General features: G+C 44.0%; 2 protein-coding genes across 2 annotated transcripts; both read left to right on the forward strand.

The window, feature by feature from the left end:
* The first annotated feature begins 1,389 nt into the window (after positions 1-1,389).
* Positions 1,390-10,677, forward strand: LOC111229994 (beta-2-glycoprotein 1-like). The gene is made up of 8 exons (XM_022756524.1): positions 1,390-1,494; positions 2,857-2,991; positions 3,468-3,659; positions 7,858-7,981; positions 8,488-8,564; positions 9,234-9,416; positions 9,680-9,877; positions 10,014-10,677. Exons 1-8 carry the CDS (start codon positions 1,428-1,430, stop codon positions 10,094-10,096), a joined length of 1,059 nt encoding a protein of 352 aa, XP_022612245.1. The 5' UTR covers positions 1,390-1,427; the 3' UTR covers positions 10,097-10,677.
* A 1,578-nt stretch (positions 10,678-12,255) lies between these two features.
* Positions 12,256-16,382, forward strand: LOC111229974 (zinc finger protein 236-like). The gene is made up of 2 exons (XM_022756493.1): positions 12,256-14,509; positions 15,383-16,382. Exons 1-2 carry the CDS (start codon positions 12,617-12,619, stop codon positions 15,722-15,724), a joined length of 2,235 nt encoding a protein of 744 aa, XP_022612214.1. The 5' UTR covers positions 12,256-12,616; the 3' UTR covers positions 15,725-16,382.
* Positions 16,383-16,645: the final 263 nt, after the last annotated feature.

Genomic DNA, 16,645 nt, shown 5'->3' on the forward strand with positions numbered 1-16,645 from the left:
TTATTGTTGCTATTCTATATTACTGAATGATTTTCTTTCTTTGGATGAACATGATCTGTTGCACCTTGAAACATCTTTGATCTTCATTGTTCCTCAGAAAGACAATTCAAATGGAAAGAAACCCTCACTCTGCTATTTACATCCTGTCTCAGACCTCCAGACATTCAACATTACTCGCTTCTGCTACGGACACTACTGCCACCTTGGTTTATTTGACCATGGATTTCACAAATGTGGCTCAGTAACTTGAACATGATGCTCATGCAGACTTACTTTATCTTTCACGATGACCTCTTCTGTTCCCCAGCGGTGTATGGACTATGCACACTGTCGATATGCTCCTTGTTGGTTTATTTCAGCCTTTACCACCTCAATCAGTGATTGTTTGCTCTCCCAACAGGATTTAGTCTCTAATATCCTCACAGATGTGGTTGATCAATCTTCTAGTGACTCTAATTGAACTACAACTGCCCTGCTGCATCAGTGGTGTCCATGGTGCCCAGCCCACTCGGTGCTGGTTGTTTGGATGTAGTTGAGATTTCCCAAAAACACCAATAAAAGATTGTTCTCATTCACTACTGCTCTGCTTTTTTACTCCGGGTTCTTCTCCTGAGCTTCGTGTGCCTGAATCTTGAATTAAAGCCCAGTATTCTTCAGTTAAATGGGTGACAGAGGTGAAATTTCAGGATAACCAGACTATAATATGCAGTGAAATGTCTCAAGACCACTTGTTTTGATATCCTCCCTGTCTGATCACATTGTGTACATTCCTTTAATAGGCAAAGAGGTCCAAATATGCGTTCTTGCCCAACAAAGGAAATGCTTCTCCTGGACATTTAATGAGTATTTCACACTTTTTTAAATTAAAAGTGCTGCGTTTATGGGGATAAAGTGCTCACAAACAGGATTTATTCTTCAGTGCAGCTGGGATAGAATATTACAGACCATTTAACTGTGAAGAGTATGGTTACACTATGAAAAAACAGTTTAATGGCCTTAACATCAATTAAAGAATTAAAGACATATGTCATATTGCGCTGCATGGTTGGATCTATGGGAGAGAAAAATGTTGCACTCATGGCATCAGGTAAAACCTATCAATTTCCTCCACTGATAGCATTCCCTGTTTTGTTTACTCCAATTTGTTTACTATTAGCTTGGACAACAGCCACGTATGTGTCATCCCCTTTATCTGCTGTCTCAACAGAAATAGGTGAAAGGTCCTTCAGACTGGAATTTTCCTCACTCCTTTCCTCTGCAACGCGAACCAGATGTGTGCTCCAGGGCTGTACCCTCTCCCTCACTCTCCCTCTCTCTCCCTCCCCGGCTCTTCCTCTCCCCCCTCTCCCACCCTTTGTTCCCCCTTCCTTAAAAATGCTGTGTCTGCGCGTTCCCTCCCTCATATCGTCTAAGGCCAGGCTTCAAGGATGGACTGTGCACTGCTGCTGCTGTCCCTGTGGGCTCTTATTGGAACGGTGTCTCCGCAGACTCCAGGTAAGTCCTCTGACTCTTCACGTCACTCCCATCACTCACCCTCACAAAGATCCCTGCATACACAACAAACACAGCTGAACCGTCACTAAATACTGGACACACATGAGGAATGACCATATATTAATTGAGTGCAATTATTGACCAGCTGGACTTCCCACCTCAAGTTTTGTTTCACTTTAGATTGTATTTTAACGTAAAGATGATTATTTTGCCAACTTGGGACTGTGCAATTAATCAAACATGCATTTAATCCTTTGCACTAATTAAGGACGAGCCTGTGCAATGCAGTGTGTGCACTTTTGTTCCTGATTGAAAAGCACTTGGTTGAATCAATAATGTTCATGTTGAATAAGAAAAAAAATCATCAATCTGGATTGGCAGTCATATAAAGTACTGATGGGAAAGTCACGTCAAGTCAAGTAAAATTATTTAGTACATTTACTTGTGTTTTTGTTTTGTTAATTAATCAGGAGCCACCAGTTTTCCCTCACAATGCAAATGTTGGTTGCACAAAGTCATGGTGAACGGTTTATATATATTTTGGTGAATGCATTATCTGTGCTGGATCATCACTGACCTTTCTCACACCTCCACAGGAGATTCCAGACCTTCCATAATACTGGTTTATATTTCCATTAATTGCAATAATTAATAAAATTTCTAATATCATAGGTGCTGTGTGTATGTGCTGTACGTACTGTACACTGTGTCTCAACGCTGCCCTGGGTTGATCATGTGTGTTTTTTTAAGCTCAGCACATGTGTGTTTGTGGTCACACGTGCTGAGGACAGAGTGAATACAGTATCACACATGTTTTCATTCTCAGAAATGAAAAAAGGGGAACCCACTCTGTTTCCCCCTTTTCCTTCCCACCACTCCCCCCCTCAAATGTTCTGGGCACTGAGGGTGTGTCGATATCAGCGTGCAATGTAAAATAAGTGGAGGGTTTGGTTTTATGATGTGTGGTGGAGTACATATGTGTGAGGGAAATGAGGAGGGGCTGTAGGTACTAGAGTACCCTCAGTACAGACTGATCCTGTTCAAATATGAATTGCATTTTAGACATTTTCTCTGCTGAGAAAGCGTACAGTAATCACTATGCACTCACTTTTATACAAAAAAGACTGATAGGTGAATGGCTACCACCGAAATCCTCATCTGGCAACCTGGGTGGCAAATGTTTGCCCGGTCGCCCGCACTGAATTTACTTTCCTTCAAACAGAAAACAAAGAAGAATCCGCAAACAAATTCTCATTATGGCCGTTAGTGTTTGCGGTTTTTACAAGGGGCCGCAAATGGAGTAGAGGTAAACAAAGGGGCAATTACTGCGGCAGTGTGACAGTCCGTGTGGTATCACAACAGGGTCGTGTCCGGAGAGGCTTCTGGGAGAGGAGAGGAGGAGGACGTGTCCTCGGCCCTGCAAAGTTGACAAAGACTGCGGCATCAAGCGCCAGTGTCTGTGTGACGGCCAGTGTGGTCTCAGCTGTGTGGCTCCAGGTAACTATTTGTATGCATGTGTGCCCTCACTTGCCACTGTGAACACCACTGTGGGCTCAGTCATTAAAAGTGTTTGTGTGTGCGTATACCCAGCTGTGCCAACATACATCTGTGTGTGTGTTTGTGTGTGTGTGTGTGTTTGTGTATGTGTATGTGAGTGTGTGTGTGTGTGTGTTTGCTTCCTGGAAAATGAAATAAAAGCCTTGGTCATGCACAAAATCTGGGCTCAAAATGCACCCTATGCCAGTGCTGAACACAAGCTTTTTATTATGCTTGTGCACTGTAAAAGGGGGCACTGTGCATGGATCCAGTCTAGTTATACAACCTCATTAGTGCTCTTTTAAAGTGGTTTTAACGCTAACCATTTCATTTCTCTTGTACAAGGAACGATCCAGCACATTCTGAGAAATGTTTTGTTTCCTGTCTCCTGCTCGCTCTCCTCTCTCCTCCCTCCGGATCATCTCTTTCCTCCTCAGGTCGTACTTGTGCCTGGCCTCTACCCCTCAGTGAAAAGTCAGTAGCTCGCCTCCTCTCTCCCACTCACTCCTTTTCTGCCCTGCTGGAAGTGCGCTGCAAGCCTGGATTCACGTTGCCCAATGGCTTGGATGCCACTATTCGCCGTTGTCAAGGTGACCGACAGTGGAGTGGGGATGAGCCCATCTGCACAGGTGGGTTTGAGTTCAACAGAAAAATGTTTCTCTCACTCTCCACTTCAGGTCCCTTCATAACCAGGAATTTCTACCACAGGTAATCAACATCTGGCGGGGGATGCTGTGGTGTTTGTTTGTTTCTCAAATTCAGTATTCTTTCTTTTCTTTAACAAAGGCAACAGGTACACTGCATGTGCACAGTACGTGTGTCGGTCAATGATGGTCGAGGAATAAACACAGCTCTTTGTGTTTGTGTTCATACAAGACAGAGAGAGAGACAGACCGATATTCAGGAATGAAACCCCTCTGTGACTGTGTCGGCTGAGACATTGCACAACTGGGACCTATTCTCCTCATCACCATAGCAACCAGAGCTTTTCATATTGGCTGTCTGAAGATTTTACACTTGAACTGCTGATAAGTTTAAAGAGGAGATAAAAGCTGAATACATGTGTGCATGCAGATCATATGCATTGCGCATGTGTGAATGTGCAGGGCAGCTCACAAATCTATACTTTCTGCCACTGTATGCATGTGTCAATAACAATCCATTCATCTTTTGGGCCACAGTTTGTGGTGTTATTCTAATGTCTTGCATTATGTAATCTACCTGTAGACAAAATTAGCCTTTAAGGCTTTATGTTTTGTGATTCCATGGTGGACAAAAGAAACCCTAACCCTAACAAAACCCAAATTACAGTCTAAACAAGATGCTATGATCAAGACAAAATGCAACCTCGTGAACACAATTTCAACAAAAATCTTACATAATAAGTTAATTATAAGTTACTTTTTAAGTGTTTTATGTGCTATAGCTCTTCTGCAGTCTCGTAATTGAAACTAAAACTGACGTGACCCGGTAAATATGAACCTGTTTAGGCCACGGGGGTCACAACAAATTCATAAACAAATTCTGACAAACTCAGGAGCAGCTGGAACCAGCCGTGATTCATGTTATTTTTCAACCAACCACTGTGTCCTGACATAATCACGCAGTGAAATATTTCAATTTTCTGTCTCTCTCAATACAGAACAAATATGTAAAATCTGAATAGGTGGCTCACAAAAGACAATTTGTGTTCCTGCTGTGCAGCCTTATTACTTCTACCACCGTGCCATGAGGCTGCACAGCAGTACATGAAGTAAAGCCATCAATATTTCTTAGCATCTAGACACATCTCATCAAGATACAGCACCTGAAAGTACGTACTGCTTATTACTTGTGTCGGGCCTGTCAGCTCTGGTAAGAACAATACAATTTCAGGCTTCAACGTTTGATTCCTGCTGCATTAATCACACACCTGGAGCTACAGTGAACCTGCTCTCCAAAGGATCCGCAACACAGCTGGGTCCCGGTATCACCCTTGAGATGTTTGATCTGTTCAAAGATGTGAAATAAGGATATGATTCTCAGCTCTCTCGTAGAGTATCCTCCTGCTGAGAGACAGGCAGAAGGTAGGTGGGTTTTGAACGTATGAGAGCGTTTGTATTGTGTGTCCTTTTGCATGTGTGTTAGAGTGTGAGTCGAGCTCCTTCATGCCTGTTGAGAGGCAGTGGGCGGCAGATCGCTGTCAAAGTGGCACAGAGCTGCGTGCACACTGTGTGCGAGTGTGAATGTGTGTGTACTCTCTGTGTGTGTGTGTGTGTGTGTGTGTGTGTGTGTGTGTGTGGAGAGAGGTAGAGAGGTAGGTTTTTTTCCCTGTGTACATTAGATGTGTATATGTGGGTGGGCGGATTGCACATGTGTCACAGAGTTTCTATGTGTGTGTGTGTGTGCGTGTGTGTGTGTGTGTGTGTGTGTGTGTGCATATGTGTGTGTGTGTGTGTGTGTGTGTGTGGGTGCGTGTGTGTGTGTGTGTGTGTGTGTGTGTGCATATGTGTGTGTGTGTGTGTGTGTGTGTGTGTGTGTGGGCGACAGATCACAGTCAGAAGAGTCAGAGAGCTCTCTTGCTGCTCCAGGCCTTTCTGTTCCCTGTTCTCCTCTCCTCTGCTCTCTTCTCTCATCCTCTTTTCCTCTCATCTCTTTCTCCTCTCATCCTCTTCCATCTGAGGCCTCTGATAAGGTCTCTCTCTACAATGAGAGCCAAGGACAAGCATGCAGCTCTAGGCTATTTAGTTTGTGGTGTGTGGATGTCTGTGTGTGTATTTCTGTGAGTTAAAACACACAAGAAGGGCTCATATGGTGGCTGTTTGGACCTTTACGTCTTTGGTCTCAATCAGAGGGCTGTGTATTTAATGCTGCTGTTCATTCAAAATCACTATTTTATCATGTTTTAAAAGATGAATTCGATATACCTGCTTCGTAGCAGTTTGGTGCTGCAGCCTGTGTGGGTGGCAGCAGTGCGAGGCAGGAGAAGGGCGGTATGTGAAAACAGAACTCGGCTTCGGGCTCTCATCCGCAGCCAAACAGACTCATAACTCTCCCTCTCCCATAGGTCCCTTTACATTCTTATATTAACGTTTCTCGGTTTCAGATGCCTAAGACAGCCCTCAGGCAAGAGCTGTCTCTGCCTTTCAAAGCCACGTTCAGCTCTGAAACCCTGCGCTTGATGGAGCTCGGGTCGCTCCAGCCTCTCTCCAAGCACCACTCTTGATATATATATTTCCACCAGCGTGAGGTACTCAAACTTCCAGGAATGAACTGTGCCAGGTGTTATACAATCACAGATATAGCTGTGAGCACGGAGAGGTGTTGGGCGCCCGTTTCACCGGCTCATCGAACTTTGATTTATTATCTAAGAAGGGTTATTTCAACTTAAATAGAACAAGACATTAGGTGAAACGCCTCTGCGGGTCACAAACTAAATAGAAACCTTGGTTAATACAAGTCAAATGAGGTAGCAGGATGGATGTTTCTTACTCCATCCCTCCATCCTCCCTCACTTTGTCTTCCCTGCTTCTGGCTCTCGACCATATCCATCAGTTACAGTATTTGCTGATTATAATGTGTTTTCTGTGTCGTTGTACTGTGGGTGGGTTCTGTGAGTGTTCAGTTCTTTGAATCACAATGCACATTAGATACACACTGAGTAGGATATATTAGTATTTAGTGTTTAAGTATAATCCACAAGGTACCTAAGGCATCAAAAGTACCCAATATGCAGAATGATGGCCTCTGAAAGTTATATACATTATTGCATGTTTCATTGTTGCAGTAATTACCACTGGTGCAGGGTGTGTAAGCAGTGTTTTATTGCAGCAGCTGGTCAAGGTGGAGCTCACTGTGATCACTTGATACTTTTGGGTAGTTTCCTCTATGCATTTCATCTATGTATAATATTTCATAAGTTTTGCACAAACCTACTCTACAAACTAACCAGTGCAGCAGAATAACCAGTAACCTACAATATTTGCAACAGTAGGTAGAAGAGAGGGGAAATGCAGCAGGTATTCAGATAGTTTATTTGACAAGTAAAAGTAGCAATATCAATAATTTCAATATAAAAATATTCCATTACAAGAATAAAGGTCTGCATTAAAAATGTTGGTTAAGTAAAGTAATTGTATCATCGATCTGCTAGTATAATTAGGTCTATACAGTATAGTGCTCACAAATGTTATAGGCTGAATTCTTAATTTGTTAAGTAACTTCTAACAATAGTTTGCTAGAAGAAGTAAAAGTCTCATGAAATGAAAGTAAGTGAAGTACAAGTACCTGTAATTTGTACCTAAGTGCGGTACTTGAGTAAATGTTATTAACGTAGTTACATCGCACCACTGGTTCTGTATCGACATAAACATGCAATAATGTCAGTGTTCAAAATGTCAAGAGGGTGACTCTGATTATGAGAAATATAGAAACTGAAAAATAATAAATACAGAGAATAAATAGAGAAATAAATATCACACTCATCTGTGTGAGGCACTTTAACTAGTCACTTTATAAATTAATATTTTACAAACATAAAATATGATGAGCTTATAAATATGATGCACTGTCACACGCGAACTACCAATTAATACAGAGTATATAGAAAAGGAGCTAAAGTTTGACCAACTACACAGTAAAATTGCTGCTTACACATTACTGCATCAGCATTTATTATATTATATAACAGAACAGCACTTCAAGGCATTTTCAGATTTTGCTGCTACTTTTTTTTTTTACAGCGTGGTTTTGCTGCTTTACTTAAATAAAGGATCTGGATACTTCTTCCAACACCGCTCATTTGTCTTTACCAGTCTTTCACCTCCTTTTCCTTCTCTGACCCTTCAGAGACTCAGACACCCGAAACTGCTGCTGCCCAAACCTGCCCTCTCCCCGAGGAAGTCATCAACACCTTCAGCATCCAGGGTGACGCTACTGTAGGAACTTCCATTCGCTACAGCTGCTTGTCTGGGTGAGAGAGTGGGGGACTGACGGGAGGTTAATGTTGTCAGTGCGTGGGCAACGGCTCTGAAAACCTGAAATGGTAGGAAGGCAGAAATGGAGGAAGTGAGAGGACGGAGATGGAGTGTGAAGAGGAGGCAGGGAGTGGAGCGAAGGCTTGAATACAGGAGAGGTGTTGGGGAACGACGGGTGATGTGCGATGAATGGCAGGGAATTCATTTTGATCTCCCAGCTGACGATCTCTCCATTGAGCTAACTAGGTCATTACAGTCTAATCTTGTATTGACTCCCCTTTACACACTGACTCATCTCACAGGATAAAGATGAGCCTGAGTGAATGTGTCAGCCAGAACTGTGCACACAACATTTAGACACTCTGACAGAGAGACGGAGTGGAAAAAGGAATCATTTACACCTTTTTTCATCACTTTCATTTAGATGAAGCTCCTTAGCTGTCAATACTGTAAATGTCACGCTGCCATCTGTCTCCATCACTGTCTCTTTTCTCTCCTACAGAGCAGACATAGTGGGGAGTAGTGAAAATTTCTGCCAGGATAATCAGACCTGGCAGTATCCTCACCCTATCTGCAAAAGTAAGTGTGCAGTAGTATTTTGCACTGACCATAATGTGTATGAGCGTGTGTGTGTGTGTGTATTACATCCTCCTTACACTCAGTATGACTTCATGCATCTTTCAAGGTTAGCAGAAGATGATGTGTGAGTCAGTGAAACGAGAGACTGCAAATATGTGTGTGTCTTGTTGGGAGGGAATGTTGTTTTGTTTTGTTTTTTTACCATCATTTGTAGTGTGCATTTGTTTGTGTGTGTGTGTGTGTGTGTGTGTGTGTGTGTGTTTAGATATGTAAGAAAGAGTGAATCAAAGAAGGAGACAAACAGAAACACACAAACCCCTTGAAGTACACAGCTTTCCAAGATCTACTGCTCTGTTTCACGGTGTGTTACTGCCATCTTGTGGCTAAACTTGGAACTGCATGGCCTGCTCCACAGTGGGAAATTGGAAATTCTTGCAGGATGCTTCTCGAGTCATTGAGACAGGTGCTTAAAGACAAAGGGAAGAAAAAAAGTACAAAAGTCTTCAGTTACACTTTAAAACCAACAATCAGCAGCAGGTAAAGTGTCAGGAAACAACAGTTGAGCAGTAACTGAGCAACGATGTCTCCGTCCTTCTTTGAAGTAACTCTAGTGTTATATTATTTAAAGATGGAACTCCGGATAATCTGCTTTTTTCCCCACTCTCTTAGAAATGTACTGCCAGCCTCCTCCAGAGGTGGAGCAGGGCTACGTGGTGGCTGTCCAGAAGACTGAATATGAGGTTGGCTTTGACATCCACTACCTCTGCAAAAAAAACTTCCTCCTGGACGGACCCCAGAAGGTCACCTGCCTGTCGAATGGCAGCTGGAGTGCATCACCCCCACATTGCAGAGGTGAGGGAGATCCTGGATGTTTCAATTAGAAACACCAACAACAAAATCTGTATTTAAATGCATCTAAAGGGGGTTGTATTTAGAGAGATAAAAACTTTACATTTAAGTTCTTATTGTACATTCAGTGTGTGTGAAAATGAAAATGACATAAACATGGCCTAGAAACATCCAAATATGTATCTGTAAATAGAATTTTATGAGGATCAATACAACATTTGTACGTGTACACTCATACTTGGATACCTTGTTGATCATTCTCTCAGCTCGCTGTCTCATCCCCGCTGAAAGAAGCCGTGTGGTGATTGGTGAAATGAAGCGCTGGCCGTTTGACGTGACAGATGCCATGGTTTCTCACGGGGAAAACGTGGCGTTCTACTGCAAACATCCTCACAAGCATTGCAGCTTCACTGCATTCCAGACCTGTTTTGATGGAAAACTGGAGCCACCAGCCTGCTACCTTGGTAATCCCAGACCACACACACACACACACACACACACACACACACACGTACAGTCAAAAGAACATGAGAGGAACTTATTTGTATATTTCACATTTGGAGACTCTTGTAATATTCATGCACCTTCTCTGTTTTTCAGAGCCCACGTGGTTGCAGTACAAACTCTTCCCTCATCGGCTGGTCTCAGAGATTGAAGCGTGTGAGCCTGTTGACGTGGAGTGATGACCTGCACGTCTGACCTCGACCCGCCCAACACTCATGACACTGTGTCACAATATGAAAAACCTCCCGACACACACCAGCACCCCGTCACCTAGGGGCAGTCCTCCTCCACTCTGCAGCTTTGCCATTATGGTCTGTTAGATGCTGACATGTTTTTTGTTTTTTTTCACAGCTCTTGTGGATCAGCAGGCTAAGCTGTCTATCCTCTGCTTGTGGCATCATGGCCTTTTGTCTCTCTCCGTCTCTCTGTCTCTCTCTCCTGCACACTATCAAACTGCAAGCGTAATTATAATCTCAAGTATTACTTTGATCCTCCTTCAGCTTGAGCCAGTGGTTCTGTAGATGTAATTCATAGGCCTCCATGATGATGATGTGTATATATATATATATATATATATATATATAATGCATTAATACATGCTATGCCAGTGATGATAGCTTCATGTAGCCTAACACATAATGACTCGACTCTGTGATATCTCACTGTGTGATCTTCCCTCTGTAATGCCTGACGCATCAAGTCTTGAGGCTTGTAAGTTTTAATGATGTGAGTGATTTGAAATAAAATAATGTCAAAACGGTTTGTTCACTGGCTTCCTCCCTTTTTTTTTAAAAATTATCATTATTATTATTGCACATAAATCCTGCTGTGTGAGTTCAAGTTCATTTCTCTCCATCCTCTTTGTGCCTCTCTTATCTTTGCCCCCCGTCTCTCTGACTCTCAGGCGCACACGGAGCCTTTCTGAGCAGGCTGCAGGTTCAACCATACTCATAGGCTGAACATGGCTACTGGTCGGACCCGGTAGGCTGCGACACCATAGCAACTCCCCTTGACCCCTCCCTCCCTCAGCATTCGCAGCATCACCCTTTACACTGCACAGTCATATTTGGTCCTCCGGAAATATCCACAGCTCGGGTAAGCCAGTCCCTATGCAGCGAGTGTATGGGTGGAGTATAGTTTAAAATACAGTTTTAAATGTATCGAAAGCGTGTCCGGCGCGTCCTACACCGGCTCTCACAGCAGGGCTGGAATAAATGACAGCGCGCAGGGAAAGTTTGTCCTAACGCTGCCGGGTTGCGCTCTCGGTGTCTCGGACCCTCGGCTCTAAAATGGCTGGCTGTAGGTCCGAGGAAGCTCCGGTGCTGAGGGAAGGATCCGCTCCACACCGCGATTGTCTGTAAATATACATGTTTCTCTGCTCCGAGCGTCGCGTTAGTGATGGCGTTGTCCCAGGTCCGAGAGCTGTCACGGCGCACACGCACCATAATAATACTGGCATTTCGGACCTAGGACTGTGCGTAATGGCGTCCTCCACGGACACAGTGCTCCTCGGTTTATCCCCAGACACATATTAGGACAGGCTAGTGATGCAAACCAGCCGGCGTAGGAATAATGTTCTGAGGCGAATTTAAAATGAAGCGTTTTTATTATCAGTGTTGCATGTGAACGGTAGAAGAAGTATGAGAGGGAATGTTATTTCGCTCACATCAGTCGGACCCTTCGGTGCTCCAGTGTGTTGCTCTGAATGATCGGCGACTCCGCTCGACCCCTCGGTAAGAAAAGCTATAATTTAGGATCATGCGAGGTAACCAACACAATTACAGGACGGTGTTGTGTTGGGGTGGAAGGGGGGGGGGCATGTGAGTCGCTCATCAGTTTCGCACTGAGGGATTGGGGTGGGGGTGGGGGGGTAATCTGCTTCATGTGTAGGCTTTTAGTAATATCACAAAATCAGTGCTGATTATTGGCTCTTTGCAATAAACTTGACCCCAATAATGACCAGACATTTAGTTTGTCCAGCCAACCACAGGATATGTTTAATCCCCTTCCTTTGCCACCATGAAATGTGTTGCAGATGTTGCTACTCTGAGTTTTTAATTTATTATTTTATCCCTATTTTATAGAAATATAAATAGGTATGCCCCAAAATGGATTCTCAGTTGGCTTCAGTCCTGACCAGTGGCAGCCTGGATGTCCAAAATGGCAGCCAGTGTGCAGAGGGATCAGGGCCAGTGACAGAGGGTTTTTCGGACCCAAAGGACAAAACCTCACTCAGTACTGTACCAGGTAACCTCCAGCCATGCCCTGTCAAAGCAGCAGTGACCATCATCAGACAAGATGTTCCTTCTGTCAATGGGAAAAAGCCAGAGGTGGGCGGGAATTCTAAGCCAGCCTCTCAGGAAATAAGTAAGATTGGTGGGTTCAGGCAGCCAATTACAGTAAAGACTGGAGTGCCTGTTCTGCGGAGCCAACCAATCAGAATCAAAATTGTTGTTCCCCCACGGTGCAAGAGGCCAATCACAAACTCCGCCATCAGCCTGACCAAAGACTTTGCTCGCTCACATTTCAGAAGACCTGTTTTGGTCTCAGCTGGAGCTGTGATCACAGGAAAAAACAGAAGTAAAATCCAAATACCTGCTGTTAGAAATGAAGGAGAGCTCAAAGACATCACTCATCTAAAGACTGAAGAACCTAAAGCAGTATCATTCCATGAGACAGAGGCCGAGAGAGGGGGTAAAATGTGCAAACAGAGAGATGTTTTGGATACTAAAATCATCCACACTGACGGGTCAGAAACTGCTTTGATCTGCAGCACCAATACAGTTAAAATAATGAGCCAGAAGGGAATTAAAGAGGAAACTACAGAGAGTGAAATTGAGAGAAATATTCCTATAATTTTGCAAGAAATGGACTTGAAGTCTTATGAGACGTTTGATGAGGCGGGAGTGGAGGATCAGACGGAACCACTGGACTTGAGTTTGCCCAAGAAAAGAGAGAGTCAAGAGAGGAGGTGCGGGCGCTTTCTGGATGATTCTGGCTATGAGACCTCGCTGATCATGGAGGTAGATGAATACGAGGGAGAAGGAGACAGAGACATAGTGGAGGAGGACGACGATGATGTAGACGACTCTGTGCCGCGTGTGGATGGCACAGATACACTTGAAGACTCGCTTCTGTCCCCCTCTTTCTTTTCTACCTCTGTCTTCACCTCCCTCTCCTCCTTAGACGTTGACACTGAAAACCTTCTTCTCATAGACGACCAGGGAATCCCGTATACTCTCAGTCCAGATGGGCTCAAAGTGCCGCAGGTCCGCGCTTCCACGTCGGACGATCCTCAGTCAGATCAGGCCGGTTCGGCCGAGGTAGAAGGAGAGGGGTCGTCGCAGTCGGCAGATCCTAGCCTCAGCCAAAGTTTAGATAATGCACTAAATGCACCTTCTGATGATCTTTACTCCTCACCAGCCCCTGACACTGATTCACCATCGGTAGGTGTCGATCAGACAAAAGCTCCAGACGTCTTCATGAGTTTGGTCACTAACTCAGATCCCTCAAAGGCTGCAGAGCCAAGCATTAAAGCTGTTCAGGAGGCTAACGCAGTTCTGTCCCCTTCCTCTGGGATATCAGTCCCCAGCCAGCCCATCCAGATCCTCACAAACCCTTCAACCAGTGCTCCCATTCTCCTCCTGTCGTCCTCCTCTTCCTCTCCTCAGCTCTCCTCTTCTCCGGTGGGTCTCTCGCTTCCCCTCTCTGTTACTCAGACCTCACCTGGCGCTTCCACCCCCATGTTTCTTCTCCTCTCCTCTGTGCCCTCTGCCTCTGGTGACTCTGCCGCTACCTCCACTCCTATCGCTGTCCTCGACCCGTCCACAGGTCAGTTGTCCCAGATCACTGCAGCATCAGCCCCGGTCTCCCTCCCTTTGTCCTCTGGTCAGGTCAGCACACTGGGATCCCCTCTGCACACGCTGTCTCACCCCGTCATCAGACTGGGTGCCAATGATCCCCCTGTTATCCTGTCTGGAGTGAATAACGTAAACTCCGGGTCTGTTCTCACCTCTCTCTCTGTCCCTTCGTCCACTCCTGCTCTCCAGAATGACCACAGCATGACTCCCATCACACAAACTCAGATCAGCTCTTCCGATTCAAACCCTGGAAGTGAAGCCATACCTGCTGAAGAAGTCTCAAATGACAACAACAAGCCATCAGCTTTTATAGCATCGTCTCCGCACCCACAATCTGCTAGTTTGACCTATGACCCCTTAACTCAGCCTAGCTCAGAGGCAGAAGCCCAGTCACCAGCCTCAGAGCCCAAATTTGACCCCTCTGACCTGCACTCAGAACACTTACCTCTGGATGACCATCTTTACTTCTCAAACACGGCTGCTCCACCCTCCCCTCCCATTGGACCCTTACTCTCCTCTGGCAAACTTGACCCCCTCGACCCGCTGGATCCTCTCTCTCCAGCGGCGTCACCCAACAACATGGGCTCTCGCAGGGTGCTGTACTGCCAGCTGTGCCCGCGGGTCTTCTTTTACCTCTCCGACCTTGAGCGCCACGCCATCACTCACTCGCAGAAGAAGCCTCACGTTTGCCAGCAGTGCGGCAAAGCCTTCAAACGCTCCAGCCATCTGCAGGTCAGTGTCGGCTAATTATAACTTTTATTTCATTAGCAGCATTGGTAATAACAGAAGTCACTTGAACAAATGTCACAAATTATTAGTGCAGTGACAGTTACGTAATTTCTTGGCCACTTGGGAGCAGCAGAAACAAGCTGTGAAGTAGGACTTCAAGTAATAATTATTTTCATCATTGATTAATCTGCCAGAATTTTTCTAGTTTAATCACTTAATCGATTCAGAAATTAGTGGAAAAAAGCCCGTCACAATTTCCCCGAGCCAAAACGGACCTGTTCCATCGACTGGCTTTGTCTCAACCAGCTGTCCAAAACCCAAAGAGATTCACTTTCCAATTGATATGAAACAGAGAAAAACAGAAAACCTTCACATGTAAGAAGCTAGACCCTGTAAATATTTCACATTTTTGTTTGAAAAATTACTACAATGATTAAGTGATTATCAAAATAGCCGATTCTTTTTCTGTCTGCCAATGATAATTCTGACACACTTTTCAGTTGATATGGTTTACTTGTCAGAAAAAGTTATTTATATATTAATAGTAATAATTATTTATATTACTGTTTACACATGCAGCACACGCAGTGCAACATTAGCAGTCATCTGGAGTCATTTGTCTGATGAATTTGGCGCCGGGCAGGTAGGGGTTTCTGTCACAATGATGCAATGAGAGCAGCGGAGAGTGAACCAAAACAGTAAAGCTGCTGGAAAATCCCAACAACGCTTTGAAAGCTGCTGTTTATCTCCATAGAGCTGGGTGGGATGGTAATTTTCTGTATGTTCAGCGATCCCTTTCACAAAGGAGCACTCAATAAAACTATTGATTATAGCTGCTTTAATAAGTGTTAAGATATTTACTGTTTTGCTCAACAGAGACACAAGCACATCCACACAGGCCAGAGGAACTTTGTGTGCCCCATCTGTGCCAAACGCTTCAGGGAGGCCGGCGAGCTCCAGCGCCACCAAAGGGTGCACACCGGAGAGAAACCCTACCAGTGCCAACTTTGCCACACACGCTTCGCCGAGCGCAACACGCTACGCCGACACACCAAACGCAAACATCCTTACCACCAAGTGGCCATGGAGATGCTGAATGAGAGGAGGGACAGAGGAGGCGGCGGTGTATCTGGAGTGCAGGAGGAAGAGGAGAGCGCAGAATGGTACAGCTCCACTGTGTCTAACTTGGATAACTCAGAGTCTGAAATGGAAACTTAAAGAGTTTGACTCCGAAGTGAAGGGAGTTAGGAGAGACGTGTTGGCACAGGGTGGTCATATCTAACTATGATTAGACACTAAACTTTCCTCATTAATTTACATTCAAAGAAGGGAGCACTTGCAATATTTATTTCAATGTTTTTAATGGTAATTTATTTATATGAATGTATATTATTCCCATTCCATTCAATGGGCCAAAAATACAGCCTTCAAAGTCACATATGATTTACAATTAGTTTTCCCATATGAAAAAATTTGCATATAAAAAAGGGAAAGCTCATGCTTGAAATCATGGTTTTTATGTGAGGTCAAAATATGAATTAGACCGCTAACCTGCCCCCATGAAGTTGCTTTCACATACAATCCTTGATAAAACCCTGAAGTGCTCAGAAAAGAAGGATAATTTATTTACTCTAGACTATTCTCTGCTCTACTTGTGTATATATAAAGAGTACTATTTGTAAGAGCTGCACTATCTTATGTGAAAGATGTAATCTATCTTTCTTACCGTCAGAGACACTGTGAGTCATTTGCACTTGTTTTATTTGAACTCAATACTCACTTTTTTTTTACATTGTGAATGAAGATGCTTACTCTTTTTGTTGCAGCTGTCGATTTTATGTATTTAATCCATATCATGTAAGAGTTTGACCAAATGTTTGAGTTATTCTAACATAAACACTATATTCAGATTCTTTTGTTTTATGTGAATTATGTTAACTTATTTGAATTAAATTTTGACTGTAAACTGTAACTCAATCTTTGTCCTGTTTTACTTCAGGCTGCTTCCACTTTGGTGTCTCCTCCTTACAGATGTTAAAAGAATCTAAGTATATTTAATGTGGTTTTTCACAAAAAGGATTTTACTTTAACATATGACTCGTGTTGATAATGATCACTAGGGACAGGGTCCATATCTCT

The sequence above is a fragment of the Seriola dumerili genome, unplaced genomic scaffold, assembly GCF_002260705.1.
Source record: "Seriola dumerili isolate Sdu_G_001 unplaced genomic scaffold, Sdu_1.0 BDQW01000258.1, whole genome shotgun sequence".
NCBI lineage: Eukaryota > Metazoa > Chordata > Actinopteri > Carangiformes > Carangidae > Seriola > Seriola dumerili.

Coding starts and splice junctions, on each gene's coding strand:
- LOC111229994 (XM_022756524.1), top strand. CDS start 1,428: ATGGACTGTGCACTGCTGCTGCTGTCCCTGTGGGCTCTTATTGGAACG. Junction 3,660..7,857: donor GGATGAGCCCATCTGCACAG/GTGGGTTTGAGT, acceptor CTGACCCTTCAG/AGACTCAGACACCCGAAACT. Junction 8,565..9,233: donor TCCTCACCCTATCTGCAAAA/GTAAGTGTGCAG, acceptor CCACTCTCTTAG/AAATGTACTGCCAGCCTCCT.
- LOC111229974 (XM_022756493.1), top strand. CDS start 12,617: ATGTGCAAACAGAGAGATGTTTTGGATACTAAAATCATCCACACTGAC. Junction 14,510..15,382: donor AACGCTCCAGCCATCTGCAG/GTCAGTGTCGGC, acceptor TTTGCTCAACAG/AGACACAAGCACATCCACAC.